The sequence below is a fragment of the Ips typographus genome, linkage group LG15, assembly GCF_016097725.1.
Source record: "Ips typographus isolate SLU linkage group LG15, UJ_Ityp_2.0, whole genome shotgun sequence".
Classification (NCBI taxonomy): domain Eukaryota; kingdom Metazoa; phylum Arthropoda; class Insecta; order Coleoptera; family Curculionidae; genus Ips; species Ips typographus.
The window spans coordinates 8,508,956-8,536,274 of NC_138436.1; the positions used below are offsets into that span (position 1 = coordinate 8,508,956).

The following is a 27,319-nucleotide window of genomic DNA, read 5'->3' on the forward strand; positions in this document are numbered from 1 at the left end:
GGTCCGGAAAGTTATAGAACGTTAAAAACCGTTTTAGATCGTTTTGGAAGGTTTTAGAATGTTCTAGAGCGATCTGGAAGGCTCTAGAATCATTTGGAATGTTCTTGAACAGTTCGGAAGGTTCTAGAACATTAAAGACAGTTTTTAGAACGTTTTGGAAGTTTTTGGAATGTTTTAGATTGTAACGGAACGTTCCGGAAGGTTCTAGAACGTTCAAGACTGTTCTAGAATGATTTGGAAAATTTTGGAATGTTCTAGAATTGTCTGGAAGGCTCTAGAACGTTAAAAACTGTTCTAGAATGTTTTGGAAGCTTTTGGAATGTTTTAGAATGATTTGGAAGATTTTAGAATGTTCTAGAGCGATCTGAAAACCTCTAGAACCTTTTGGAGTGTTTTAGAACGGTCCGGAAGGTTCTAGAACGTTAAAGACCGTTCTAGAACGTTTTGAAAGGTTCTAGAATGATGCAGAAGATTTTAGAATGTTCTAGAATTGTCTGGAAGGCTCTAGAAGCTTTTGGAATATTTTAGAACAGTCAGGAAGGTTCTAAAACGTTAAAGATCGTTTTAGATTATTTTGGAAGATTTTAGAATGTTCTAGAGCGATCTGGAAGGCTCTAGAAGGTTTTGGAAGTTTCTGGAACGTCCCAGATTGGAACGGAACGTTCCGGAAGGTTCTAGAATGCTTTTGAAAGCTTTTGGAATGTTTTAGAACGATGTGGAAGGTTCTAGAACGTTAAAGACCATTCTAGATCGTTTTGGAAGGTTTTAGAATGTTCTAGAGCGATCTGGAAGGCTCTAGAATTATTTGGAATGTTCTTGAACAGTCCGGAAGGTTCTAGAACATTAAAGACAGTTTTTAGAACGTTTTGGAAGCTTTTGGAATGTTTTAGATTGTAACGGAACGTTCCGGAAGGTTCTAGAACGTAAAAGACTGTTCTAGAAGGTTCTGGAATGCTTTTGAATGCTTCTAGAATGATTTGGAAGATTTTAGAATGTTGTAGAATTGTCTGGAAGGCTCTAGAATGTGAAAAACTGTTTTAGAACGTTTTGAAAGCTTTTAAATTGTTCTAGAACGGTCTGAAAAGTTCTACAATGTTTTGGAAGGTTCTAGAACGACTCAGATTGTAACGGAACGTTCCAGAAGGTTCTAGAATGCTTTTGGAAGCTTCTAGAAAGTTCTAAAAGATTCTGGAACGTTGTAAATGGTTAGGAGAAAGTTCTTAAGCGTTCAGAAGCTTCTGGAACGTCCCAGATTGTAACGGAACGTTCCAGAATGTTCTGGAATGCTTTTAAAAGCTTCTAGAATGATACAGAAGATTCTACAGTGTTCTTAAAGGTTCTAAATGCTTCTGGAACGTTGGAGAAGGTCAGGACAAAGTTTTTAAACTTTGAGAAGGTTTTGGAAGCTTCTGGAACGTTCCAGATTGTAATGGAACGTTTCGGAAGGTTTTGGAATGCTTTTGAAAGCTTCTAGAAACGTCTAAAAGATTCTACAGTGTTCTGAAAGGTTCCAAGAGCTTCTGGAATGTTTCAGAATGTCCTAGATTGCTTTTGAAAGCTTCTAGAATGATGCAGAAGATTCTACAGTGTTCTGAATGGTTCTAAATGCTTCTAGAACGTTAGAGAAGGACAGGACAAAGTTCTGAAAGGTTCAGAAGGTTTTGGAAGCTTCTGGAACGTCTCAAATTGGAACGGAACGTTCCAGAAGCTTCTAGAAAGTTCCAAAAGATTCTAAATGCTTCTGGAACGTTCCGGAATGCTTCTAAAAGCGCGCCAGCGCACATTCTAACTCGTAAACGTTTGCAGCGCCGCCATCGAGGAGGGCAAAAGCATCTTCCACAACATTCGCAACTTTGTCGGCTTCCAATTGTCCACGTCCATAGCAGCTCTGGCATTGGTCGCCCTCGCCACCATTATGGACATTCCTAATCCGCTCAACGCGATGCAGGTACGTAAGCGCCCTCTGTCGTCACTTTTTTTGACAGTCGCCAGATAAAGCAATAATAATAAAAAAAAAAAAAAAAAAAAAAAATCAATTTAATATGAAAAAAAAATTTAAATTTAAATTTAATTTTTTATTATTTATTTTTTTTTGAATATTTCTGTTAAATCACTTTAAAAGATGGTTTTTACCGCTTTTTGGTCAAAATTAGAAAAAATTATGTATGCAACACGTTTCGAAAATGTCTTATTGTGTAACTCATTCAAATTGTAGGACCTCGCAGAAAATCGAACTTTTCGTAACTGGTTACATAAATAGCTATTACATTTAATTTAATTTTTTTTTTATTTTTTTTTTTTATTTTTTTTTTATTTTTTTATTTTTTAATTTTTATTTAATTTTTTTTTAATTTTTTTTATTTTTTTTTTAATTTTTAATTTTTTTTTTTATTTTTTTTTTTATTTTTAATTTTTTTTTTTTCTAATTTTTTCTCGTCTTGCGACCGTCAGATCTTGTGGATCAACATACTGATGGACGGTCCGCCGGCGCAAAGTTTGGGCGTCGAACCGGTCGGCGACGACGTGGTGAAGCAGAAGTCGCGCAACACCAAAGAGCCGATGATCACGAAACGGCTCGTCGTCAACGTGCTCCTCTCGGCCGTTTTCATCGTCGCCGGCACCTTGTGGGTGTTTAACAAGGAGGTGCTACTTTTGCTCATTTGTTTTTTTATATACAGTGTGACCCATTTAGAATGGAAACACCCCTATAAAATTTTAGGTTATTTATTAGCGATTTTTTTATTGAAAAAATTACTACACCACTGGATCTATAGTGCTTTCAAATAGCTGTGACCAAAATTTTTTTTAATTTTTTTTTTTGATTTTTTTTTTTTTTAATTTTTTTTTTGTTTTTTTTTATTTTTTTTAATTTTTTTTTTTTTTTTAATTTTTTTTAATTTTTTTTTAATTTTTTTTAATTTTTTTTATTTTTTTTTTTATTTTTTTTTTATTTTTCTTAATTTTTTTTTTTTTTTTTAATTTTTTTTACTTTTTTTTTTGATTTTTTTTTTTTTTTTTAATTTTTTTTTTATTTTTTTTTAGAAATTAATCAATTAATCATTCCTAATTATTTAAAAAAAAAAAATCATTGAAACCGGTTAATAACCTAAAATTTTATAGGGGTGTTTCCATTCTAAATGGGTCACAATGTATGACAGTTGACGTTGACATTTTTTTGTTTTGTTTTCTCTGACAGATGACAGCTGACGGAGTGACGTCACGCGACACCACGATGACGTTCACGTGTTTCGTCTTCTTCGACATGTGGAACGCCCTGTCGTATCGGTCGCAGACAAAGAGCGTCTTTCAAATTGGACTGTTTTCGAATTCGTTCTTTTTGGCGGCGGTGGGGGCGTGCGTGTTTGGTCAGCTGTTGGTCGTTTACGCGCCCCCTCTACAGGGCATTTTCCAAACCGAAGCCTTGTCCGCTTTAGGTCAGTCTTTGACAGCTGACGCGCTGTCAACTGTCAACTATTTTTAAGACAGTTGACGGAGCGATACAGTGTGTTTTTGATTTTTTTTTTGCAGATTACGCCTTTTGCAACATTTTTAGATTTTTCTGGAACGTTTTCAGATCTTTTTCAACATTTTTAGATTTTTTGCGACATTCCTAAACTTTCAGCAACATTTTTAGACATTCTGAAACACTTTCAGGTCTTTTTAAACATTTTTAGATAATTTGCAACATTTCTATAATTTTTAGAAAGTTTTTAAACATTTTTAGACTTTCTGGAACATTTTCAGATCTTTTTCAACATTTTTAGGTCTTTTGCAACATTTCTTAACTTTCGGTAACATTTTTAGACATTCTGGAACAATTTAAAGTCTTTTTTCAACATTTTTAGACTTTTTGGAATATTTTTAGACGTTCTGGACCATTTTTAGGTCTTTTTCAAAGTTTTTAGAGTTTTTGTAACATTTTTAGACAATTTGGAACATTTTCAGATTTGTTTCAACATTTTTAAGTTTTTTTGGAACATTTCCAAACTTTTAAAAACATTTTTAGATTTTCTGGAACATTTTTAGATCTTTTTCAACATTTCTAGGCCTTTTGCAACATTTTTAAACTTTTTGCAACATTTTTAGACTTTCTGGAACATTTTTAGATCTTTTTCAACATTTTTGCAACACTTCTAGGCCTTTTGCAACATTTTTAGACATTCTGGAACAATTTAAGGTCTTTTTCAACATTTTTAGACTTTTTGGAACATTTCTAAACTTTTTGCAACATTTTTAAACTTTTTGCAACATTTTTAGACGTTCTGGACCATTTTTAGATTTTTTGCGACATTCCTAAACTTTCAGCAACATTTTTAGACTTTCTGGAACACTTTCAGGTCTTTTTAAACATTTTTAGATAATTTGCAACATTTCTATGATTTTTGGAAAGTTTTTAAACATTTTTAGACTTTCTGGAACATTTTTAGATCTTTTTCAACATTTTTGCAACATTTCTAGGCCTTTTGGAACATTTTTAGACGTTCTGCACCACCCAACATTTCCAAAATTTGGTCCAAAACCTTAAAATTAGCAAAATTATGAAAATTTATCAAAATCACGAAAATTAGTCCAAAAACTAAAAAATGAGCAAAATCACGAAATTTGGTCCAAAAACTAAAAAATTAGCAAAATTATGAAAAATTTATCAAAACATGAAAATTGGTCCAAAAACCAAAAAATGAGCAAAATCATGAAAGTTGGGTTAAAAACTCAAAAATAACAAAATTATGAAAATTGATCAAAATCACGAAATTTGGTCCAAAAACTAAAAAATAGCAAAATCACGAAAAAATGAGCAAAATCATAAAAAATTGATCAAAATCACGAAAATTGGGTTAAAAACTTAAAAATTGCAAAATTATGAAAATTGATCAAAATCACGAAATTTGGTCCAAAAACCAAAAAATGAGCAAAACCACGAAAAATTGATCAAAACATGAAAATTGCATCGATTTTGCAACATTTCTTAACTTTTGGTAACATTTTTAGACATTCTGGAACAATTTAAAGCGTTTTTCAACATTTTTTACTTTAGGTCAGTCTCTGACAGTTGACAGCTGACGCGCTGTCAACTACATTTTGACAATTGACAGTGTTTTGTTTTGTTTTTTTGCAGATATCGCCTTTCTGGTCGGTCTGACGTCATCCGTTTGGATCTTTTCCGAGTTTAAGAAATTGTTTGAACGCCTCCTGGATCGGAAATGTCGCGGGAAAAAATCCCCGCTCGAATACGTATGACATTGACGTTTAAATGACACTTAACCTCCCCCCCTCCCACCACCTTTTTGACTGTCAACCTGTCATTTACCCCTCCCCCCCACTCCCCTACTATATAATAACCTTTTCCTCTTTTTTTCTTGTACATTATCTGTATATACACACACACACTATACATATACATTTAGATTTTTTTTTAAGATTTGGCAACGTTGCTTTGTCGAATAATTGTTGCAGCTGTAAAAAAATACTGAATTGCCGTTTAGTTTTAAGGTTAACTTAATATTTAGTCGATATTGTTGCATTTATGTACATAATCGGTGATTATACGACAGAATCATTAAATTTAAAGAAAAATAAATCAATTTTAAAAGTTTTTGTGGTTTTTTTTTCCCCGCCCTAGTCGCTAAAATTCGATAATTCCATAGGATCCTATGGAATATCTATGGAACTTGTTTTTCTCTTGTTTTTAAGAATCAAATTAAAATAAACATAAATTTTAAAGATTTTTGTGTTTTTTCCACTCCAAGTGCGTTTTACAGGCAATTTTGTCAAAATCACGAAATTTGGTCCAAAAACTAAAAATTGATCAAAACTCGATTTTTTGATGACTCAAAACATTTTCTTACTTCCCAAGCTGGTCACGTGACCGCTTGGCCCAATTACCCTTTGAAATCACGTGATACAGCAACATGGCGCATGTTTTTTCGATCGATTCATTGACATTTCACTTGGCAACATCGAAACCTAACCTCCATACGTCAGTACGTCAACAAAAAGTAAACAAAATCGTTCTGGAAGAGGATTTTTCGCTGGTTTCTCGTCAATTCCAGGTGCGTAGTGCTTTGATTCTATCAAAGAGGAAAAAATCATTGAAAAACGTATTTTTAGACAATTTCCAGTCCCCCTTCTAAGTCTACTTGGTCCCCTTCATGTTTACACTGAGACTGGCCCTCAAAAACAGAATGAGCGACTTTAGAAGCCTCGTTGCCAAATTTAGCCTGGTGGGGCCCGTCAGTTTGGCCATCGCAATACCCTGGATCGTGTTTCGCATACTCAATTCCATTTGGCTGAAACGGGGTTACGATGAATTGGTGGGCAAGGTAAGTTTGACGCCCTCTAGCGGCCAAACGGTGTACCAAATCGTGTCGTGTAATGGCATTTTTAGAAAGCTCACAGTCTCAGCTATCTTTTCGCTTCAATGACTTTTTGACGTCAAACGTCAAATAACCAAGTTATGTGAGGTTACAGGAATTGGTGCGGGGAAATTTTGAAAAAACTGGATTAGTGCAACTTTAACGCCCTCTAGCGGCCAAACGGTGTACCAGATCGTGTCGTGTAATCATATTTTTGGAAAGATCACAGTCTAAGCTATCTTTTCGATTCAATGACTTTTTGACGTCAAACGTCAAATAAGCGAGTTATTTGACATTTTAGTGACGTGGTGCACTGACATTTGGTCCAAACTGTAGATATGGTTGCACTAGCCGCCATATTGGCGGCAGTTTTGGGGTGATTTCAGTGAAAAACCCCATTTTAGGGTAATTTGGGTCTGAGAAGTGCAACGGTGCAGTCGGTTTGGTTGTAACTCGAACCGTTTTCGAGATATTCGACTTTTTTGAACATTTTCTTCAAAAATTACTAATTATCTCGAAAACGGTAAAAGGGAGAGGGTTGAAACTCACAGGGTGGTTAGAGGGTAAGAAAAACTACATTTTTTGATTCTTAACATTTTGGCGTAAATCGCTTAGTTTGGGCGTAAAACGCCAAAAACCCAGACAACCCCCCTCCCCCCGTTTCTTCTTGACAAAAGTGCCCCAATCCCTTTAACCCTAAATAACTCCCTTATTTGACAATTTGGGGTGAAAGGGCCAAGAATAGAAAAGATAGAGCAGAAAAAGGGCTTTCAGAAAATACCATAAAATAAGTCAATTAGTTGCACGGTTTGGCCGCTAGAGGGCGTTGAAAATTCAATTGTAAATATCTCCAAAACTAAATGAGTTAGAGGGTTAAAATTTTTAGGGTTAGTTAGAGGGTTAAAAAGGCTTGAAATTTGTATTCTTGACATTTTGGCGTAAATAGCTTAGTTTAGGCGTGAAAAGCCAAAAACCCAAACCACCCCCCCTTCCCCCGTTTCTGGACAAAAGTGCCCCAGTCCTTTTAACCCTTAATAACTCCCTTATTTGGCAATTTAGGGCAAAAGTCCCGAGAATAGAAAAGATAGAGGAGAAAAAGGGCTTTCAGAAAACACCATAAAATCAGTCAATTAGTTGCACGGTTTGGCCGCTAGAGGGCGTTGAAAATTCAATTGTAAATATCTCCAAAACTAGACGAGTTGGAGGGTTGAAATTTTTCAGGGTGGTTAGAGGGTTAAAGGGACTTGAAATTTGTATTCTTGACATTTTGGCGCAAATTGCTTAGTTTGGGCGTAAAACGCCAAAAACCCAGATAACCCCCGTTTCTTCTTGACAAAAGTGCCCCAGTCCTTTTAACCCTAAATAACTCCCTTATTTGGCAATTTAGGGTGAAAGTCCCAAGAATAGAAAAGATAGAGCAGAAAAAGGGCTTTCAGAAAATGCCATAAAATAAGTCAATTAGTTGCACGGTTTGGCCGCTAGAGGGCGTTGAAAATTCAATTGTAAATATCTCCAAAACTAGACGAGTTGGAGGGTTGAAATTTTTCAGGGTGGTTAGAGGGTTAAAGGGACTTGAAATTTGTATTCTTGACATTTTGGCGTAAATAGCTTAGTTTGGGCGTGAAAAGCCAAAAACCCAAACCACCCCCCCTTCCCCCGTTTCTGGACAAAAGTGCCCCAGTCCCTTTAACCCTTAATAACTCCCTTATTTGGCAATTTAGGGTGAAAATCCCCAGAATAGAAAAGATAGAGCAAAAAAAGGGCTTTCGAAAAATGCCATAAAATTAGTGGATTGGTTGCACGGTTTGGCCGCTAGAGGGCGTTGAAAATTCAATTACAAATATCTCCAAAACTAGACGAGTTGGAGGGTTGAAATTTTTTAGGGTGGTTAGAGGGTTAAAAAGGCTTGAAATTTGTATTCTTGACATTTTGGCGTAAATCGCTTAGTTTGGCCGCAAAGCGGCAAAAACCCAGACAACCCCCTTTCCCCCGTTTCTTGACAAAAGTGCCCCAGACAGTTCAACCCTTAATAACTCCCTTATTTGACAATTTAGGGTGAAAATCCCCAGAATAGAAAAGATAGAGCAGAAAAAGGGCTTTCAGAAAACACCATAAAATCAGTCAATTAGTTGCACGGTTTTGCCGCTAGAGAGCGTTGAAATTTCAATTGTAAATATCTCCAAAACTAGACGAGTTGGAGGGTTGAAATTTTTAGGGTTAGTTAGAGGGTTAAAGGGACTTGAAATTTGTATTCTTGACATTTTGGCGTAAATAGCTTAGTTTGGGCGTGAAAAGCCAAAAACCCAAACCACCCCCCCTTCCCCCGTTTCTGGACAAAAGTGCCCCAGTCCCTTTAACCCTTAATAACTCCCTTATTTGGCAATTTAGGGTGAAAGTCCCAAGAATAGAAAAGATAGAGCAGAAAAAGGGCTTTCGAAAAATACCATAAAATTAGTGGATTGGTTGCACGGTTTGGCCGCTAGAGGGCGTTGAAAATTCAATTACAAATATCTCCAAAACTAGACGAGTTGGAGGGTTGAAATTTTTCAGGGTGGTTAGAGGGTTAAAAAGGCTTGAAATTTGTATTCTTGACATTTTGGCGTAAATCGCTTAGTTTGGGCGTGAAAAGCCAAAAACCCAAACCACCCCCCCTTCCCCCGTTTCTTGACAAAAGTGCACCAGACAGTTCAACCCTTAATAACTCCCCTATTTGACGATTAAGGGTGAAAATCCCCAGAATAGAAAAGATAGAGGAGAAAAAGAGCTTTCAGAAAACACCATAAAATCAGTCAATTAGTTGCACGGTTTGGCCGCTAGAGGGCGTCGAAACAACAAAACTGGTTTCTACGATTTCGATTGGTTGCAGGTGGTGGTGATCACGGGAGCGAGCTCGGGATTGGGCGAGGCGCTGGCGCACGCCTTCTACGAACGGGGGGCGCAGGTGGTGCTGTGCGCGCGCCGTCGCCAGGAGCTGGAGCGAGTGCGCGCGGACCTTTTGCGCGCCCCCTGCCACGCCACCCCCAACTCCCCCATCATCGTGCCGATCGATCTGAGCGATTCGGTCGATTTCACCGATCGCATCGATAAAATCGTGTCGATAACCGGCCGAATCGATATTCTAATCAATAATGCTGGGGTATCGCATCGGGGCCGCGTTATCGATACACAAATCGATGTCGATAAGAAAATTATGGCAGTCAACTATTTCGGCGCGGTCGCCTTAACTAAAGGTCTAGTTTGACAGTTGTTTTTTTTTTGACATTTGACATTTGACAGGTGTATTACATTTCAGGTGTGCTACGTCACATGACCAAACAAAACCAAGGCCATCTAGTGTTCGTCAGTTCGGTGCAAGGTTTGGTGGCGTTGCCGGAACGGTCCGCTTACAGCGCATCCAAGCATGCGCTGCAAGCGTTCGCTGACAGTTTGCGAGCGGAAATGGCGGCCAACAACGTCAACGTCACTGTCATCAGTCCGGGGTACGTCAAAACCCAGCTGTCTGTCAATGCGTTGACGGGCGCGGGCAAACCGCACGGATCAATGGACCCCACCACCCAAACCGGTCTGGATGCCGATCGTGTGGCCGGGGAAATTGTCAAAGCGGTGATTGGTGGACGCAAAGAGGTGGTAATTAGTACGGTGTTGCCGCGTGTTGCCATTTTTTTAAGGCACTTTCTGCCTTTTGTCTATTTTCTGGTGATGGAAAGGCGGGCCAGACAGGACCGTGTCAAACCTAAAAATAATTAACTGTTTTTTCTTTTAAATTAATCCAATAAATAGTTGTGTAATTATATTTTTGGAAAGCTTATAGTCTGGGCTATATTTTCGCTTCGATGACTTTTTGACGTCAAACGTCAAATAAGCGAGTTATGGGAGGTTGCACAAATTGGTGCAGGGAAATTTTGATTAGTGCTACTTTGACGCCCTCTAGCGGCCAAACGGCCTAACCAATCGTGTCGTGTAATCGTATTTTTGGAAAGCTCACAGTCTCAGCTATCTTTTCGCTTCAATGACTTTTTGACGTCAAACGTCAAATAAGCAAGTTATTTGAAGTTTTAGTGACGTGGGGCAGGGAAATTTTGAAAAAAGTTGATTAGTGCAACTTTGACGCCCTCTAGCGGCCAAACGGCCTAACCAATCGTGTCGTGTAATCGTATTTTTGGAAAGCTCACAGTCTGAGCTATCTTTTCGCTGCAATGACTTTTTGACGTCAAACGTCAAATAAGCAAGTTATTTGAAGTTTTAGTGACGTGGGGCAGGGAAATTTTGAAAAAAGTTGATTAGTGCTACTTTGACGCCCTCTAGCGGCCAAACGGTGTACTATATCATGTCGTGTAATCATATTTTTAGAAAGCTCACAGTCTAAGCTATCTTTTTGCTTCAATGACTTTTTGACGTCAAACGTCAAATAAGCAAGTTATTTGAAGTTTTAGTGACGTGGGGCAGGGAATGTTTGAAAAAAGTTGATTAGTACAACTTTGACGCCCTCTAGCGGCCAAACCGTGTACCAGATCGTGTCGTGTAATCGTATTTTTGGAAAGCTCACAGTCTAAGCTATCTTTTTGCTTCAATGACTTTTTGACGTCAAATGTCAAATAAGCAAGTTATTTTAAGTTTTAGTGACGTGGGGCAGGGAAATTTTGAAAAAAGTTGATTAGTGCAACTTTGACGCCCTCTAGCGGCCAAACGGTGTACCAGATCGTGTCGTGTAATCCTATTTTTCGAAAGCTCATAAACTCAGCTATCTTTTCGCTTCAATGACTTTTTGACGTCAAATGTCAAATAAACAAGTTATGTGAGGTTACACGAATTGGTGCAGGGAAATTTTGGAAAAAAGCTGATTAGTGCTACTTTGACGCCCTCTAGCGGCCAAACCGTGCAACTAATCCACTTATTTTATGGTATTTTCTGAAAGCCCTTTTTCTGCTCTATCTTTTCCATTCTTGGGACTTTCACCCTAAATTGCCAAATAAGGGAGTTATTTAGGGTTAAAGGGACTGGGGCATTTTTGTCAAGAAACTGGGGTTGTCTGGGTTTTTGGCGTTTACGCCCAAACTAAGCGATTTACGTCAAAATGACAAGAATACAAATTTCAAGCCCTTTTAACCCTCTAACCACCCTGAAAAATTTCAACCCTCCAACTCGTCTAGTTTTGGAGATATTTACAATTGAATTTTCAACGCCCTCTAGCGGCCAAACCGTGCAACTAATTGGATTATTTTATGGTATTTTCTGAAAGCCCTTTTTCTGCTCTATCTTTTCTATTCTTGGGACTTTCACCCCAAATTGCCAAATAAGGGAGTTATTAAGGGTTGAACTGTCTAGTGTACTTTGGGCAAAATGAGTGAAAGGAAGGTTGTCTGAGTTTTTGCCGCTTTGCGGCCAAACTAAGCGACTTACGTCAAAATGACAAGAATACAAATTTCAAGCCCTTTTAACCCTCTAACTACCCTGAAAAATTTCAACCCTCCAACTCGTCTAGTTTTTGAGATATTTACAATTGAATTTTCAACGCCCTCTAGCGGCCAAACGGTATACCAAATCGTATCCTGTAATCATATTTTTAGAAAGCTCACAGTCTGAGCTATCTTTTTGCTTCAATGACTTTTTGACGTCAAACGTCAAATAAGCAAGTTATTTTAAGTTTTAGTGACGTGAGGCAGGGAAATGTTGAAAAAAGTTGATTAGTGCTACTTTGACGCCCTCTAGCGGCCAAACCGTGCAACTAATCCACTTATTTTATGGTATTTTCTGAAAGCCCTTTTTCTGCTCTATCTTTTCTATTCTTGAGACTTTCACCCTAAATTGCCAAATAAGGGAGTTATTAAGGGTTAAAGGGACTGGGGCATTTTTGTCAAGAAACTGGGGTTGTCTGGGTTTTTGGCGTTTTACGCCCAAACTAAGCGACTTACGTCAAAATGTCAAGAATACAAATTTCAAGCCCTTTTAACCCTCTAACCACCCTACAAAATTTCAGCCCTCCAACTCGTCTAGTTTTGGAGATAATCACGATTGAATTTTCAACGCCCTCTAGCGGCCAAACCGTGCAACTAATTGGCTTATTTTATGGTATTTTCTGAAAGCCCTTTTTCTGCTCTATCTTTTCTATTCTTGCGACTTTCACCCTAAATTGTCAAATAAGGGAGTTATTAAGGGTTGAACTGTCTAGTGCACTTTGGGCAAAATGAGTGAAAGGAAGGTTGTCTGAGTTTTTGCCGCTTTGCGGCCAAACTAAGCGATTTACGTCAAAATGTCAAGAATACAAATTTCAAGCCCTTTTAACCCTCTAACCAACCCTAAAAATTTCAACCCTCCAACTCGTCTAGTTTTGGAGATATTTACAATTGAATTTTCAACGCCCTCTAGCGGCCAAACGGTGTACCACATCGAGTCGTGTAATCGTATTTTTGGAAAGCTCACAGTCTGAGCTATCTTTTCGCTTCAATGACTTTTTGACGTCAAACGTCAAATAAGCAAGTTATTTGAAGTTTTAGTGACGTGGGGCAGTGAAATTTTGAAAAAAGTTGATTAGTGCTACTTTGACGCCCTCTAGCGGCCAAACCGTGCAACTAATCCACTTATTTTATGGTATTTTCTGAAAGCCCCTTTTCTGCTCTATCTTTTCCATTCTTGGGACTTTCACCCTAAATTGCCAAATAAGGGAGTTATTAAGGGTTAAAGGGACTGGGGCATTTTTGTCAAGAAACTGGGGTTGTCTGGGTTTTTGGCGTTTTACGCCCAAACTAAGCGACTTACGTCAAAATGTCAAGAATACAAATTTCAAGCCTTTTTAACCCTCTAATAACCGTACAAAATTTCAGCCCTCCAACTCGTCTAGTTTTGGAGATAATCACGATTGAATTTTCAACGCCCTCTAGCGGCCAAACCGTGCAACTAATTGGCTTATTTTATGGTATTTTCTGAAAGCCCTTTTTCTGCTCTATCTTTTCTATTCTTGGCATTTTCACCCTAAATTGTCAAATAAGGGAGTTATTAAGGGTTGAACTGTCTAGTGTACTTTGGGCAAAATGAGTGAAAGGAAGGTTGTCTGAGTTTTTGCCGCTTTGCGGCCAAACTAAGCGACTTACGTCAAAATGACAAGAATACAAATTTCAAGCCCTTTTAACCCTCTAACTACCCTGAAAAATTTCAACCCTCCAACTCGTCTAGTTTTGGAGATATTTACAATTGAATTTTCAATGCCCTCTAGCGGCCAAACGGTGTACCACATCGAGTCGTGTAATCGTATTTTTGGAAAGCTCACAGTCTCAGCTATCTTTTCGCTTCAATGACTTTTTAACGTCAAACGTCAAATAAGGGAAACAGGAAAAGAAAACAAAGCAGTGACATTTTATAGCCACCACTGACAGTTTTGACAGCAGACACTCAAACAGTTTCTCTCTCTCTCACTCGAACGCACGCGCCAGACAAAGACAGACGGAACCCTTGTGCACACTTCCACTCAACCTCTAACCTCATCACTTTGATTGGCTGGCAACCGGATTGTCCTTCTTCTCCTCCAGTTCTCCGGTGTAATACAGGAAGATCATACGAATCCTGAAAAAAAAAATTTTATTTCAACACCCTGTAACTCGGTTATTTTTCGGACTTTGGGGTGGTTCAACCACTCAAAAGAACCGTCTTAAACTCCTCTTTCCAGGGGTGTCGAGCAAAAAATTCTACCAGAAAAATTACATACAGGGTGACCAAAAAACCACTACACTTTTTATGCACCCCCTGGACAGCAACGACCCTGGCGGACATTGCAACTTTTAGGGTTAGATTCAGCAAATCTTTACATACATTTTAGCTCTCTTATAAATTTGTTGTAACTTTTACAGTTTCTGAGTTATTAAGGAAAAACTGGTTTTGGTGCAACAAATTTTTCAAAATCAAGTGAAATTCAAACACCCTGTAACTCGGTTATTTTCCTGCACTACAGGGTGGTTCAACCACTCAAACAATACAATATCAAGTACAGTCGGGGAGAAAAGTGGTTTCAAAGTATGCACTGTCAGAAAAAGGACAAAATTGCTGGTACAACTGACTTGTAGTGGAAAAATGTGAGTTTTAAGTAAAAAAATCAAATAATCCAGTTATTTACTAAAAATAATTGAATTAATGTTCTCAGACTTCGACAAGCCATAACTTGGTTATTTGCACAGTTACAGGGTGGTTCAATATACCGATTGGTAGCCTTTCGAAACCCACTTTTGACCACCCTATACACAGTTTACAGGGAAATAGCATGGTAAATGAGTTTTTCAAACAAAAAAAAGCCAAAAGCAAACCAAATAAGGTTAATATTGAAGATGCTTCATTACATGAATCGAAAGCTGTTTGAATCCATTTTCAACCACCGGATTATGGGTACTTACCATCGCCAGTCTAGCACGGTGGCCACCATTAGGGTACCAAAGATTACCAGCGTGATTTTGGTGATTAACGGTTCCACTTCTCGTTTGTGGCCAAACTTGTTGTAGCCCGGATAGCCCCTCGTTTGACCAGCAAAAGTTGGGTTAAGTTTGGCCAGTTTGGGGGCCCAAACTGCTCGTGTTTCGGGGGCAAAGCGCTGCCACACCGGTCTGAGCTTCGCACAGAACATTTTTTGTGGTTTTTCAGGTGAAATTGGAATTAAATAAACACAATCCCACAACGAAAACAACAAATTGACTGGGCAGTGACATTTGACATTTTACAGCCCCCACTGACAGTTTTGACACTCAAACCGTTTCTCTCTCTCGCTCTAACGCACGCGCCAGACAAAGACGCACCTAATCTTGCGCCTAGTTCAACTTTCACCTAACCTCACATTACGGTGTATTAGTTTGTTGTGTTTTTGTTAACATTTTGAAAGGTTTTTCCTGGTTTTCCTGCAAAATTTCACTCATTTTCCAGGCAGAAAGTGACAAGGGAAAGCGTTTTTTTTCATTGGCTGGACAGACACAATGAAAAAGCCCCAGAACGAAGGGTCTGTTGACAGCATGGAGGTACTGTTTGGGAGCCCCAATTTCTACCAAAAACCCATCAAGGAGATCGAGGTAGGTCTTAACTAGTAAAATTACATTTTTTTTTAGTTTGCTTAAGGTGTGCTAGTGGCTTCTGGCTGTTTTTAGACTGTTTCAGCAGTTTCTAGAGGCCTCTGGCAATAAAAAATGGTTGCCAGAGGCCTCTGGCAGCTTTTAGAGAGTTTCAGCAGTTTTCAGAGGCTTCTGGCAGCTTTTAGACAGTTTCAGCAGTTTCTAGAGGCCTCTGGCAGCTTTTAGAGAGTTTCAGCAGTTTTCAGAGGCTTCTGGCAGCTTTTAGACAGTTTCAGCAGTTTCTAGAGGCTTCTGGCAATAAAAAATGGTGGCCAGAGGCCTCTGGCAGCTTTTAGACAGTTTTAGCAGTTTTCAGAGGCTTCTGGCAGCTGTTAGACAGTTTCAGCAGTTTCCAGAGGCTTCTGGCAAAAAAAAATGGTTGCCAGAGGCCTCTGGCAGCTTTTAGAGAGTTTCAGCAGTTTTCAGAGGCTTCTGGCAGCTGTTAGACCATTTCAGTAGTTTCTAGAGGCTTCTGGCAATAAAAAATGGCTGCCAGAGGCCTCTGGCAGCTTTTAGAGAGTTTCAGCAGTTTCCAGAGGCTTTTGGAAATGTCAGAGGCTGTCAAAAAACCTGTCGTTTTCTCCGTTTGACAGCCGATTGACGTTGACGTGTTTCTCGTTTGACAGGAAAAATGGAAATTGGTGCCGGCATTTTTGAAAGTCAAAGGTTTGGTCAAACAGCACATCGACTCGTTCAACTATTTCGTCAACGTGGAAATCAAGAAAATCGTCGAGGCAAACAATCGAGTCACCTGCGACGCCGATCCGTTGTTTTACATCAAGTAAGCGCTCGCCAACTACTTTGATTTCGACTGTATCATACTTTAAAAAAACGTTTGAAATTGTCATTTTTTATGTTTTTTTAACGTTTCTTTTTTTGGTTTTTATTTATTATAAATTGATTGTATACAAATTTAAATAAAATAATAAAAAAAATAAAAAATTATAATAATAAAAAATAAAAAAATAATAAAAAAAAATAACTTAAAAAAAAAAATAAAAATAAAATAAAAAAAATATATAAAAAAAAAATTAAAAAAAAATTTTTTTATAAAATAATTATTTAATATGATTTAAATTTTCTTATTTAAAATTTTTTTTGACAATTTAAAAACATTTGAGACTTAATTTTTAATGTTTTATCGAACGTATTGGTCGTCTATCCCCCCCGTATAACTGTGCGATACAGTCTGGATCAAAGCAATTTGCGATACAGTCTGGATCAAAGCAATTTGCGATACAGTCTGGATCAAAGCAATTTGCGCAGGTACACGAACGTGCACGTGGGCACGCCCGACGTCGACGAGGGTTTCAACATCAGCAAGCCGACAACGCCGCACGATTGTCGTTTGCGCGACATGACGTATTCCGCTCCGATCACGGTCGATATCGAGTACACGAGGGGCACGCAGAGAGTGGCCAAAACCGGTCTACTTATTGGCAGGTACGGTTTTTCAAAGTGACAGATATGTCAAAAATGACAGCAGAAATGGATTCCCTGACCCCGAATTAGTCGAAAACGAGTACCATCAAGACCCCTTTATCTCAAGCCAAAATGGCGGAAATTACAAATGGCTTCCTTTGCCGCCATTTTGAATTTTTTCAAAAAAATCGAGTTTGTACTCGTTTTCTACTAAATTGGGGACGCGGAATTCAGTGGTAACATTAATTTTTTCGTAACTCTTACCCGAACCGAGAAAAGTCAAGTTTCTCGAGCTGGGTAAGAGATACGGACAAACTGACAGCGGCAATGGATTCCCTGACCCCGAATTAGTCGAAAACGAGTACCATCAAGACCCCTTTATCTCAAGCCAAAATGGCGGAAATTACAAATGGCTTCCTTTGCCGCCATTTTGAATTTTTTCAAAAAAATCGAGTTTGTACTCGTTTTCTACTAAATTGGGGACGCGGAATTCAGTGGTAACATTCATTTTTTCGTAACTCTTACCCTAACCGAGAAAAGTCAAGTTTTTCGAACTGGGTAACAGATACGGACAAACTGACTGCGGCAATGGATTCCCTGACCCCGAATTAGTCGAAAACGAGTACCATCAATCCTAGGCTATCTCAATCCAAAATGGCGAAAATTACAAATGGCTTCCTTTGCCGCCATTTTGAATTTTTTCAAAAAAATCGAGTTTGTACTCGTTTTCTACTAAATCGGGGACGCGGAATTCAGTGGTAACATTCATTTTTTCGTAACTTTTACCCAAACCGAGAAAAGTCAAGTTTCTCGAGCTGGGTAAGAGATACGGACAAACTGACTGCGGCAATGGATTCCCTGACCCCGAATTAGTCGAAAACGAGTACCATCAAGACCCCTTTATCTCAAGCCAAAATGGCGGAATAACGATTTTCAGGATGCCGATTATGCTGAAATCGTCCAATTGCGTGCTGAATCGCAAATCCGAGTACGAATTGGCGAAAATGAACGAGTGTCCGTTGGATCCGGGCGGTTATTTCGTGGTCAAGGGTCAGGAAAAAGTGATTCTGATCCAGGAGCAGCTGTCAAAAAATCGAATGTTGGTCGAGGAGGGTAAATGGGGCGTGCAGTGTCAGGTGACCAGTTCGACGCACGAGAAAAAGTCCCGAACAATGGTGTACGTCAAGGGCAACAAATATTACATGGGTCACAACATATTCACTGACGTGAGTGTGACAGCTGTCAAAATGCACTGTCAAATGTCATTTTGTTTGTTTTGACAGCCCATCCCGGTGTCGATCGTGTTCAAAGCGATGGACGTGCTGAGCGACAAGGAAATATGCGAACTGATCGGTATCGGCGACATACACAAATTGACGCCCACTCTCGAGGAGTGTCACAAATTGAAAATTTACACGCAAGAGGCGGCCTTGAAGTATTTGGGCGGGAAAATTATGACAAAACGGTTAGTGCCTTTTTTTACCTAAAAAATTTCAATTTTTTTGAACTTTCTCGAACTGGGTGCTAAATATTGTCAAACCGACTGCAGAAATGGATTCCTTGACCCCAAATTAGTCGAAAACGAGTACCATGAGTCCTATGCTATTTCGATCCAAAATGGCGGAAATTTCAAATGTCCTCCACAAGCGTCATTTTGACATTTTCGTAAAAAATCAAGTTTGTACTCGTTTTCTACTAAATCGAGGATGGGGAATTCAGTGGTGACGTTTATTTTTGCGTAACTCTCTCCCAAACCCAGATTTTTACGAAAAGTTAAGTTTCTCGAACTGGGTGCAAAATATTGTCAAACTGACATCAGAAATGGATTCCTTGACCCCGAATTAGTCGAAAACGAGTACCATCAGTCCTATGCTATTTCGATCCAAAATGGCGGAAATTGCAAATGGCGTCCACAAGCGTCATTTTGACATTTTCGTAAAAAATCAAGTTTGTACTCGTTTTCTACTAAATCGAGGATGAGGAATTCAGTGGTGACGTTCATTTTTGCGTAACTCTCCCCCAAACCCAGATTTTTACGAAAAGTTAAGTTTCTCGAACTGGGTGCGAAATATTGTCAAACCGACTGCAGAAATGGATTCCTTGACCCCAAATTAGTCGAAAACGAGTACCATAAACCCTATGCTATTTCAAGCCAAAATGGCGGAAATTGCAAATGGCCTCCACAAGCGTCATTTTGACATTTTCGTAAAAAATCAAGTTTGTACTCGTTTTCTACTAAATCGAGGATGGGGAATTCAGTGGTGACGTTCATTTTTGCGTAACTCTCCCCCAAACCCAGATTTTTACGAAAAGTTAAGTTTCTCGAACTGGGTGCGAAATATTGTCAAACCGACTGCAGAAATGGATTCCTTGACCCCAAATTAGTCGAAAACGAGTACCATAAACCCTATGCTATTTCAAGCCAAAATGGCGGAAATTGCAAATGGCCTCCACAAGCGTCATTTTGACATTTTCGTAAAAAATCAAGTTTGTACTCGTTTTCTACTAAATCGAGGATGAGGAATTCAGTGGTGACGTTCATTTTTGCGTTACTCTCCCCCAAACCCAGATTTTTACGAAAAGTTAAGTTTCTCGAACTGGGTGCGAAATATTGTCAAACCGACTGCAGAAATGGATTCCTTGACCCCGAATTAGTCGAAAACGAGTACCATCAGTCCTATGCTATTTCGATCCAAAATGGCGGAAATTGCAAATGGCGTCCACAAGCGTCATTTTGACATTTTCGTAAAAAATCAAGTTTGTACTCGTTTTCTACTAAATCGAGGATGGGGAATTCAGTGGTGACGTTCATTTTTGCGTAACTCTCCCCCAAACCCAGATTTTTACGAAAAGTTAAGTTTCTCGAACTGGGTGCGAAATATTGTCAAACCGACTGCAGAAATGGATTCCTTGACCCCAAATTAGTCGAAAACGAGTACCATCAATCCTATGCTATTTCGATCCAAAATGGCGGAAATTGCAAATGGCCTCTCCAAACGTAATTTTGACATTTTCGTAAAAAATCAAGTTTGTACTCGTTTTCTACTAAATCGAGGATGGGGAATTCAGTGGTGACGTTAATTTTTGCGTAACTCTCCCCCAAACCCAGATTTTTACGAAAAGTTAAGTTTCTCGAACTGGGTGCGAAATATTGTCAAACTGACGTCAGAAATGGATTCCTTGACCCCGAATTAGTCGAAAACGAGTACCATAAACCCTATGCTATTTCAAGCCAAAATGGCGTGAAAATTGTCGCAGGTACGCAGTGTCGGCGTCAAAAATCAAAACGCCCACGGACGAGGCACGTGACCTGCTCGCCACCACGGTATTGGCGCACGTGCCAGTCGTCGAGTACGAATTTCGCCACAAAGCCGTCTATCTCGGTTTGATGGTGAGTTTGTTTTTGTTTTTTCTGTCCTAAAACTGTCAAAATAGTGACAGTTTTGTTTTTTGACAGCTGTCAGACGTGTACGATTTTTTTGTTGATACATTCGACAGGTGAAGCGAGTGATTCAAGGTCAGACTGACAAGAAATTTCTCGACGATCGCGACTATTACGGCAACAAACGAATGGAACTGGCCGGTTCGTTGATTTCGTTGATGTTCGAGGACGTTTTCAAGCGTTTCAATTTCGAACTGAAATCGACGGCGGAAAAGACGATTCCCAAGATACGCGCCACCCAATTCGACGTCGTCAAATACATGCGACCCGAGCTGATTACGAACTGTTTGGTTTTCGCCATTTCCACCGTAAGTTTCTCGAATTGGGTGCTGGATACGGACAAACCGACCTCGGAAATGGATTCCCCGACCCCGAATTAGTCGAAAACGAGTACCATCAAGACCCCTTTATCTCGATCCAAAATGGCGGAAATTGCAAATGGCGTCCAAAAGCGTCATTTTGACATTTTCGTAAAAAATCAAGTTTGTACTCGTTTTCTACTAAATCGAGGATGGGGAATTCAGTGGTGACGTTCATTTGTGCGTAACTCTCACCCAAACCGACATTTTTACGAAAAGTTAAGTTTCTCAGACTGGGTGCTAGATACGGACAAACCGACCTTGGAAATGGATTCCCCGACCCCGAATTAGTCGAAAACGAGTACCATCAAGGTGGGACTATTTCGATCCAAAATGGCGGAAATTGCAAATGGCGTCCAAAAGCGTCATTTTGACATTTTCGTAAAAAATCAAGTTTGTACTCGTTTTCTACTAAATCGAGGACGAGGAATTCAATGGTCACGTTCATTTGTGCGTAACTGTCACCCAAACCGACATTTTTACGAAAAGTTAAGTTTCTCAAACTGGGTGCTAGATACGGACAAACCGACCTTGGAAATGGATTCCCCGACCCCGAATTAGTCGAAAACGAGTACCATCAAGACCCCTTTATCTCGAGCCAAAATGGCGGAAATTGCAAATGGCGTCCAAAAGCGTCATTTTGACATTTTCGTAAAAAATCAAGTTTGTACTCGTTTTCTACTAAATCGAGGATGGGGAATTCAGTGGTGACGTTCATTTGTGCGTAACTCTCACCCAAACCGACATTTTTACGAAAAGTTAAGTTTCTCAAACTGGGTGCTAGATACGGACAAACCGACCTCGGAAATGGATTCCCCGACCCCGAATTAGTCGAAAACGAGTACCATCAAGGTGGGACTATTTCGATCCAAAATGGCGGAAATTGCAAATGGCGCCCTAAAGCGTCATTTTGACATTTTCGTAAAAAATCAAGTTTGTACTCGTTTTCTACTAAATCGAGGATGGGGAATTCAGTGGTGACGTTCATTTGTGCGTAACTCTCACCCAAACCGACATTTTTACGAAAAGTTAAGTTTCTCGAATTGGGTGCTAGATACGGACAAACCGACCTCGGAAATGGATTCCCCGACCCCGAATTAGTCGAAAACGAGTACCATCAAGACCCCTTTATCTCGAGCCAAAATGGCGGAAATTGCAAATGGCGCCCAAAAGCGTCATTTTGACATTTTCGTAAAAAATCAAGTTTGTACTCGTTTTCTACTAAATCGAGGATGGGGAATTCAGTGGTGACGTTCATTTTTGCGTAACTCTCACCCAAACCGACATTTTTACGAAAAGTTAAGTTTCTCAAACTGGGTGCTAGATACGGACAAACCGATCTCGGAAATGGATTCCCCGACCCCGAATTAGTCGAAAACGAGTACCATCAAGGTGGGACTATTTCGATCCAAAATGGCGGAAATTGCAAATGGCGTCCTAAAGCGTCATTTTGACATTTGCGTACAAAATCAAGTTTATACTCGTTTTCTACTAAATCAAGGATGGGGAATTCAATGGTGACGTTCATTTGTGCGTAACTTTTACTCAAACCTACATTTTTACGAAAAGTTAAGTTTCTCAAACTGGGTGCTAGATACGGACAAACCGACCTTGGAAATGGATTCCCCGACCCCGAATTAGTCGAAAACGAGTACCATCAAGGTGGGACTATTTCGATCCAAAATGGCGGAAATTGCAAATGGCGCCCTAAAGCGTCATTTTGACATTTTCGTAAAAAATCAAGTTTGTACTCGTTTTCTACTAAATCGAGGATGGGGAATTCAGTGGTGACGTTCATTTTTGCGTAACTCTCCCCCAAACCCAGATTTTTACGAAAAGTTAAGTTTCTCGAACTGGGTGCGAAATATTGTCAAACTGACATCAGAAATGGATTCCCTGACCCCAAATTAGTCGAAAACGAGTACCATCAAGCCTAACCTAACTCAACCCAAAATGGCGGAAATTGCATTTTTTTCCAGGGAAACTGGACTATCAAGCGTTTCCGTATGGAACGTTTGGGCGTGACGCAGGTGCTGTCGCGGCTCAGTTACATTTCCGCTTTGGGCATGATGACGCGCGTCAATTCCCAGTTTGAGTCGACCAGAAAAGTGTCGGGGCCGCGCAGTTTGCAGCCCAGCCAATGGGGAATGTTGTGTCCCAGCGACACCCCCGAAGGGGAGGTAAGTTTTAATTAAAAAAAATAAAAATTAACTATTTTGTGAGATATGTCAAAAATGACAGTTGCAATGGATTCCCCGTCCCCAAGTTAGTCGAAAACGAGTACCATCAAGCCTGGGTTGTTTCGATTCAAAATGGCGAAAATTGCAAATGGCGTCCAAAAGCGTCATTTTGACATTTGCGTAAAAAATCAAGTTTGTACTCGTTTTCTACTAAATCGAGGACGGGGAATACAGTGGTAACAATCATTTCTACGTAACTATTACCCAAACCTAGATTTTTACAAAAAATCAAGTATCTCGAACTGGGTGAAAGATAGGGACAAACTGACTTGAAAAATAGATTCCCTGACCCCAAATTAGTCGAAAACGAGTACCATGAAGACCCCTTTATCTCAAGCCAAAATGGCGGAAATTGCAAATGGCGTCCGCAAGCCGAGTTTGGACATTATCGTAACCAACCGAGATTGAACTGGTTTTCGACTAATTCGGGGACGGGGAATTCAGCGGTGACGTTCGTTTTTGTCTCCAACTGAAATTTTGGCGGGAAAATGTGATTTTTAGGCTTGCGGCCTAGTGAAAAATCTCGCCCTAATGACGCACATCACCACCGACATTGACGAGTATCCGATCGTGCGATTGGCCAAAAACGCGAGCGTCCAGGACATCGGCATTGTTGCCAGCTTGTCCATTCACAGCCCTTCTGCGTTTATCGTGTTTTTGAACGGTTCGTTGTTTAAATTCACGAACGTAGCCTGATTTTCGTCTAATTTTGCGCAATTTGCGCAGGTAACATTCTGGGCGTGACCACCAACTACCCGAAGCTGATTCGCGTGTTTCGATTGATGCGTCGCAAGGGGAAAATTTCGAATTACGTGTCGATTTATCCGAGTTTTTTGCACAAATGCGTGTACATTAGTTCGGACGGCGGCCGTCTCTGTCGACCGTACATTATCGTCGAAAACGCTAGACCGCTGGTCAACGGCCATCACATCGTCGAATTGGAGAAAGGAATCCGGAATTTCGAAGATCTACTGCACGACGGTAAGTTTCTCGAACTGGGTGACAGCTACTGTCAAACTGACCTCAGAAATGGATTCCTTGACCCCGAATTAGTCGAAAACGAGTACCATCAAGCCTGGGCTATTTCGATCCAAAATGGCGGAAATTGCAAATGGCCTCCACAAACGTCATTTTGACATTTTCGTAAAAAATCAAGTTTGTACTCGTTTTCTACTAAATCGAGGATGGGGAATTCAGTGGTGACGTTCATTTTTGCGTAACTCTCCCCCAAACCCAGATTTTTACGAAAAGTTAAGTTTCTCGAACTGGGTGCGAAATATTGCCAAACTGACATCAGAAATGGATTCCTTGACCCCGAATTAGTCGAAAACGAGTACCATCAAGTCTGGGCTATTTCGATCCAAAATGGCGGAAATTGCAAATGGCGTCCAAAAACGTCATTTTGACATTTTCGTAAAAAATCAAGTTTGTACTCGTTTTCTACTAAATCGAGGATGGGGAATTCAGTGGTGACGTTCATTTTTGCGTAACTCTCCCCCTAACCCAGATTTTTACGAAAAGTTAAGTTTCTCGAACTGGGTGCGAAGTATTGTCAAACTGACATCAGAAATAGATTCCCTGACCCCGAATTAGTCGAAAACGAGTACCATCAAGCCTGGGCTATTTCGATCCAAAATGGCGGAAATTGCAAATGGCCTCCACAAGCGTCATTTTGACATTTTCGTAAAAAATCAAGTTTGTACTCGTTTTCTACTAAATCGAGGATGGGGAATTCAGTGGTGACGTTCATTTCTGCGTAACTCTCACCCAAACCCAGGTTTTTACGAAAAGTTAAGTTTCTCGAACTGGGTGCGAAATATTGCCAAACTGACATCAGAAATGGATTCCTTGACCCCGAATTAGTCGAAAACGAGTACCATCAATCCTATGCTATTTTGATCCAAAATGGCGGAAATTGCAAATGGCGTCCACAAGCGTCATTTTGACATTTTCGTAAAAAATCAAGTTTATACTCGTTTTCTACTAAATCGAGGATGGGGAATTCAGTGGTGACGTTCATTTTTGCGTAACTCTCCCCCAAACCCAGATTTTTACGAAAAGTTAAGTTTCTCGAACTGGGTGCGAAATATTGTCAAACTGACATCAGAAATGGATTCCTTGACCCCAAATTAGTCGAAAACGAGTACCATCAATCCTATGCTATTTCGATCCAAAATGGCGGAAATTGCAAATGGCCTCCACAAGCGTCATTTTGACATTTTCGTAAAAAATCAAGTTTGTACTCGTTTTCTACTAAATCGAGGATGGGGAATTCAGTGGTGACGTTCATTTCTGCGTAACTCTCCCCCAAACCCAGATTTTTACGAAAAGTTTAGTTTCTCGAACTGGGTGCGAAATATTGTCAAACTGACTGCAGAAATGGATTCCTTGACCCCGAATTAGTCGAAAACGAGTACCATCATTCCTAGGCTATTTCAATCCAAAATGGCGGCCATTTTGAGTTTTTCCTTATAATGTAATTTCCGGCGTAGGTTTGATCGAATTTCTGGACGTGAACGAGGAAAACGACAGTTTTATCGCGTGCTACGAGAAGGACATTACCGCCCAGACCACCCATTTGGAGATTGCTCCCTTCACTCTGCTGGGCGTCTGCGCGGGACTGGTGCCGTATCCCCACCACAATCAGAGTCCGCGCAACACGTACCAGTGCGCCATGGGCAAACAAGCGATGGGTGAGTTTAGTTTGCGTCTCCGTCCGCCATTTTGAATTTTTACTCAAAAAACCATTATGCACCTCATTTTAAAGGGAATTTCGCGTAGATTCAAGAAATGACAAACAAAATGGCGTCTCCGTCCGCCATTTTGAATTTTTAGTCAAAAAAACATTATGCACCTCATTTTAAAGGGAATTTCGCGTAGATTCAAGAAATGACAAACAAAATGGCGTCTCAGTCCGCCATTTTGAATTTTTAGTCAAAAAACCATTATGCACCTCATTTTAAAGGGAATTTCGCGTAGATTCAAGAAATGACAAACAAAATGGCGTCTCAGTCCGCCATTTTGAATTTTTAGTCAAAAAACCATTATGCACCTCATTTTAAAGGGAATTTCGCGTAGATTCAAGAAATGACAAACAAAATGGCGTCTCAGTCCGCCATTTTGAATTTTTACTCAAAAAACCATTATGCACCTCATTTTAAAGGGAATTTCGCGTAGATTCAAGAAATGACAAACAAAATGGCGTCTCAGTCCGCCATTTTGAATTTTTAGTCAAAAAACCATTATGCACCTCATTTTAAAGGGAATTTCGCGTAGATTCAAGAAATGACAAACAAAATGGCGTCTCAGTGCGCCATTTTGAATTTTTAATCAAAAAACCATTATGCACCTCATTTTAAAGGGAATTTCGCGTAGATTCAAGAAATGACAAACAAAATGGCGTCTCAGTCCGCCATTTTGAATTTTTAGTCAAAAAACCATTATGCACCTCATTTTAAAGGGAATTTCGCGTAGATTCAAGAAATGACAAACAAAATGGCGTCTCCGTCCGCCATTTTGAATTTTTAGTCAAAAAACCATTATGCACCTCATTTTAAAGGGAATTTCGCGTAGATTCAAGAAATGACAAACAAAATGGCGTCTCAGTCCGCCATTTTGAATTTTTAGTCAAAAAAACATTATGCACCTCATTTTAAAGGGAATTTCGCGTAGATTCAAGAAATGACAGTCAAAATGGCGTCTCAGTCCGCCATTTTGAATTTTTAATCAAAAAACCATTATGCACCTCATTTTAAAGGGAATTTCGCGTAGATTCAAGAAATGACAAACAAAATGGCGTCTCAGTCCGCCATTTTGAATTTTTAGTCAAAAAAACATTATGCACCTCATTTTAAAGGGAATTTCGCGTAGATTCAAGAAATGACAAACAAAATGGCGTCTCAGTCCGCCATTTTGAATTTTTAGTCAAAAAACCATTATGCACCTCATTTTAAAGGGAATTTCGCGTAGATTCAAGAAATGACAAACAAAATGGCGTCTCAGTCCGCCATTTTGAATTTTTAGTCAAAAAACCATTATGCACCTCATTTTAAAGGGAATTTCGCGTAGATTCAAGAAATGACAAACAAAATGGCGTCTCAGTCCGCCATTTTGAATTTTTAGTCAAAAAACCATTATGCACCTCGTTTTAAAGGGAATTTCGCGTAGATTCAAGAAATGACAAACAAAATGGCGTCTCCGTCCGCCATTTTGAATTTTTAGTCAAAAAACCATTATGCACCTCATTTTAAAGGGAATTTCGCGTAGATTTAAGAAATGACAAACAAAATGGCGTCTAAGTCCGCCATTTTGAATTTTTAGTCAAAAAAACATTATGCACCTCATTTTAAAGGGAATTTCGCGTAGATTCAAGAAATGACAAACAAAATGGCGTCTCAGTCCGCCATTTTGAATTTTTACTCAA

General features: G+C 39.5%; 4 protein-coding genes across 10 annotated transcripts in view; 3 read left to right on the top strand and 1 right to left on the bottom strand.

Moving 5' to 3' along the window:
* Positions 1-5,593, top strand: part of SPoCk (secretory pathway calcium atpase) — a 40,380-nt gene extending 34,787 nt beyond the window's left edge. For both annotated transcript variants that reach the window (XM_081993347.1, XM_081993348.1), the window contains exons 13-16: positions 1,807-1,948; positions 2,452-2,643; positions 3,197-3,434; positions 5,117-5,593. In XM_081993347.1, coding sequence (XP_081849473.1) covers positions 1,807-1,948; positions 2,452-2,643; positions 3,197-3,434; positions 5,117-5,238 — 694 coding nt within the window. In that variant the 3' untranslated portion in view covers positions 5,239-5,593. The remainder of the gene's footprint in view (positions 1-1,806; positions 1,949-2,451; positions 2,644-3,196; positions 3,435-5,116) is intronic.
* The window catches only part of Polr3B (RNA polymerase III subunit RpIII128), a 124,207-nt gene that overhangs the window by 87,301 nt on the left and 9,587 nt on the right, over positions 1-27,319 (top strand). The window contains exons 1-11 of one of the 4 annotated variants that reach the window (XM_081993345.1): positions 15,029-15,394; positions 16,060-16,214; positions 16,700-16,876; positions 17,766-18,081; positions 18,139-18,320; positions 20,114-20,246; positions 20,354-20,605; positions 22,636-22,836; positions 23,398-23,560; positions 23,623-23,877; positions 25,389-25,589. In XM_081993345.1, coding sequence (XP_081849471.1) covers positions 15,302-15,394; positions 16,060-16,214; positions 16,700-16,876; positions 17,766-18,081; positions 18,139-18,320; positions 20,114-20,246; positions 20,354-20,605; positions 22,636-22,836; positions 23,398-23,560; positions 23,623-23,877; positions 25,389-25,589 — 2,128 coding nt within the window. In that variant the 5' untranslated portion in view covers positions 15,029-15,301. Of the gene's footprint in view, positions 1-15,028; positions 15,395-16,059; positions 16,215-16,699; positions 16,877-17,765; positions 18,082-18,138; positions 18,321-20,113; positions 20,247-20,353; positions 20,606-22,635; positions 22,837-23,397; positions 23,561-23,622; positions 23,878-25,388; positions 25,590-27,319 lie in introns of those variants that run through there. The other 3 variants (XM_081993346.1, XM_081993343.1, XM_081993344.1) reach the window with 3 other exon arrangements.
* On the top strand, positions 5,952-10,159 carry LOC145738508 (dehydrogenase/reductase SDR family protein 7-like). Of its 3 annotated transcripts, none has more exons than XM_081993357.1 (4): positions 5,952-6,050; positions 6,109-6,320; positions 9,220-9,583; positions 9,646-10,159. In XM_081993357.1, the coding sequence occupies exons 2-4, from the start codon at positions 6,150-6,152 to the stop codon at positions 10,098-10,100; spliced, it is 990 nt and encodes a 329-aa protein (XP_081849483.1). In that variant the 5' UTR covers positions 5,952-6,050; positions 6,109-6,149; the 3' UTR covers positions 10,101-10,159. The 3 variants fall into 3 exon arrangements, with proteins under 3 accessions (XP_081849483.1, XP_081849485.1, XP_081849484.1); XM_081993359.1 differs by having other exon boundaries at positions 6,109-6,311; XM_081993358.1 differs by having other exon boundaries at positions 5,958-6,050; positions 6,120-6,320.
* On the bottom strand, positions 13,692-15,034 carry LOC145738522 (uncharacterized). Its single transcript, XM_081993374.1, has 2 exons — positions 14,732-15,034; positions 13,692-13,910 (listed from the first exon to the last, which is right to left on the bottom strand). Exons 1-2 carry the CDS (start codon positions 14,956-14,958, stop codon positions 13,832-13,834), a joined length of 306 nt encoding a protein of 101 aa, XP_081849500.1. The 5' UTR covers positions 14,959-15,034; the 3' UTR covers positions 13,692-13,831.

Excerpts from the sequence above, each read along its gene's own strand:
- LOC145738508 (XM_081993357.1), top strand. The coding sequence starts at position 6,150 with ATGTTTACACTGAGACTGGCCCTCAAAAACAGAATGAGCGACTTTAGA. Across the intron at positions 6,321-9,219 it reads ACGATGAATTGGTGGGCAAG|GTGGTGGTGATCACGGGAGC; the intron begins GTAAGTTTGACG and ends GATTGGTTGCAG. Across the intron at positions 9,584-9,645 it reads CGCGGTCGCCTTAACTAAAG|GTGTGCTACGTCACATGACC; the intron begins GTCTAGTTTGAC and ends ATTACATTTCAG.
- LOC145738522 (XM_081993374.1), bottom strand. The coding sequence starts at position 14,958 with ATGTTCTGTGCGAAGCTCAGACCGGTGTGGCAGCGCTTTGCCCCCGAA. Across the intron at positions 13,911-14,731 it reads ACCGTGCTAGACTGGCGATG|GATTCGTATGATCTTCCTGT; the intron begins GTAAGTACCCAT and ends TTTTTTTTTCAG.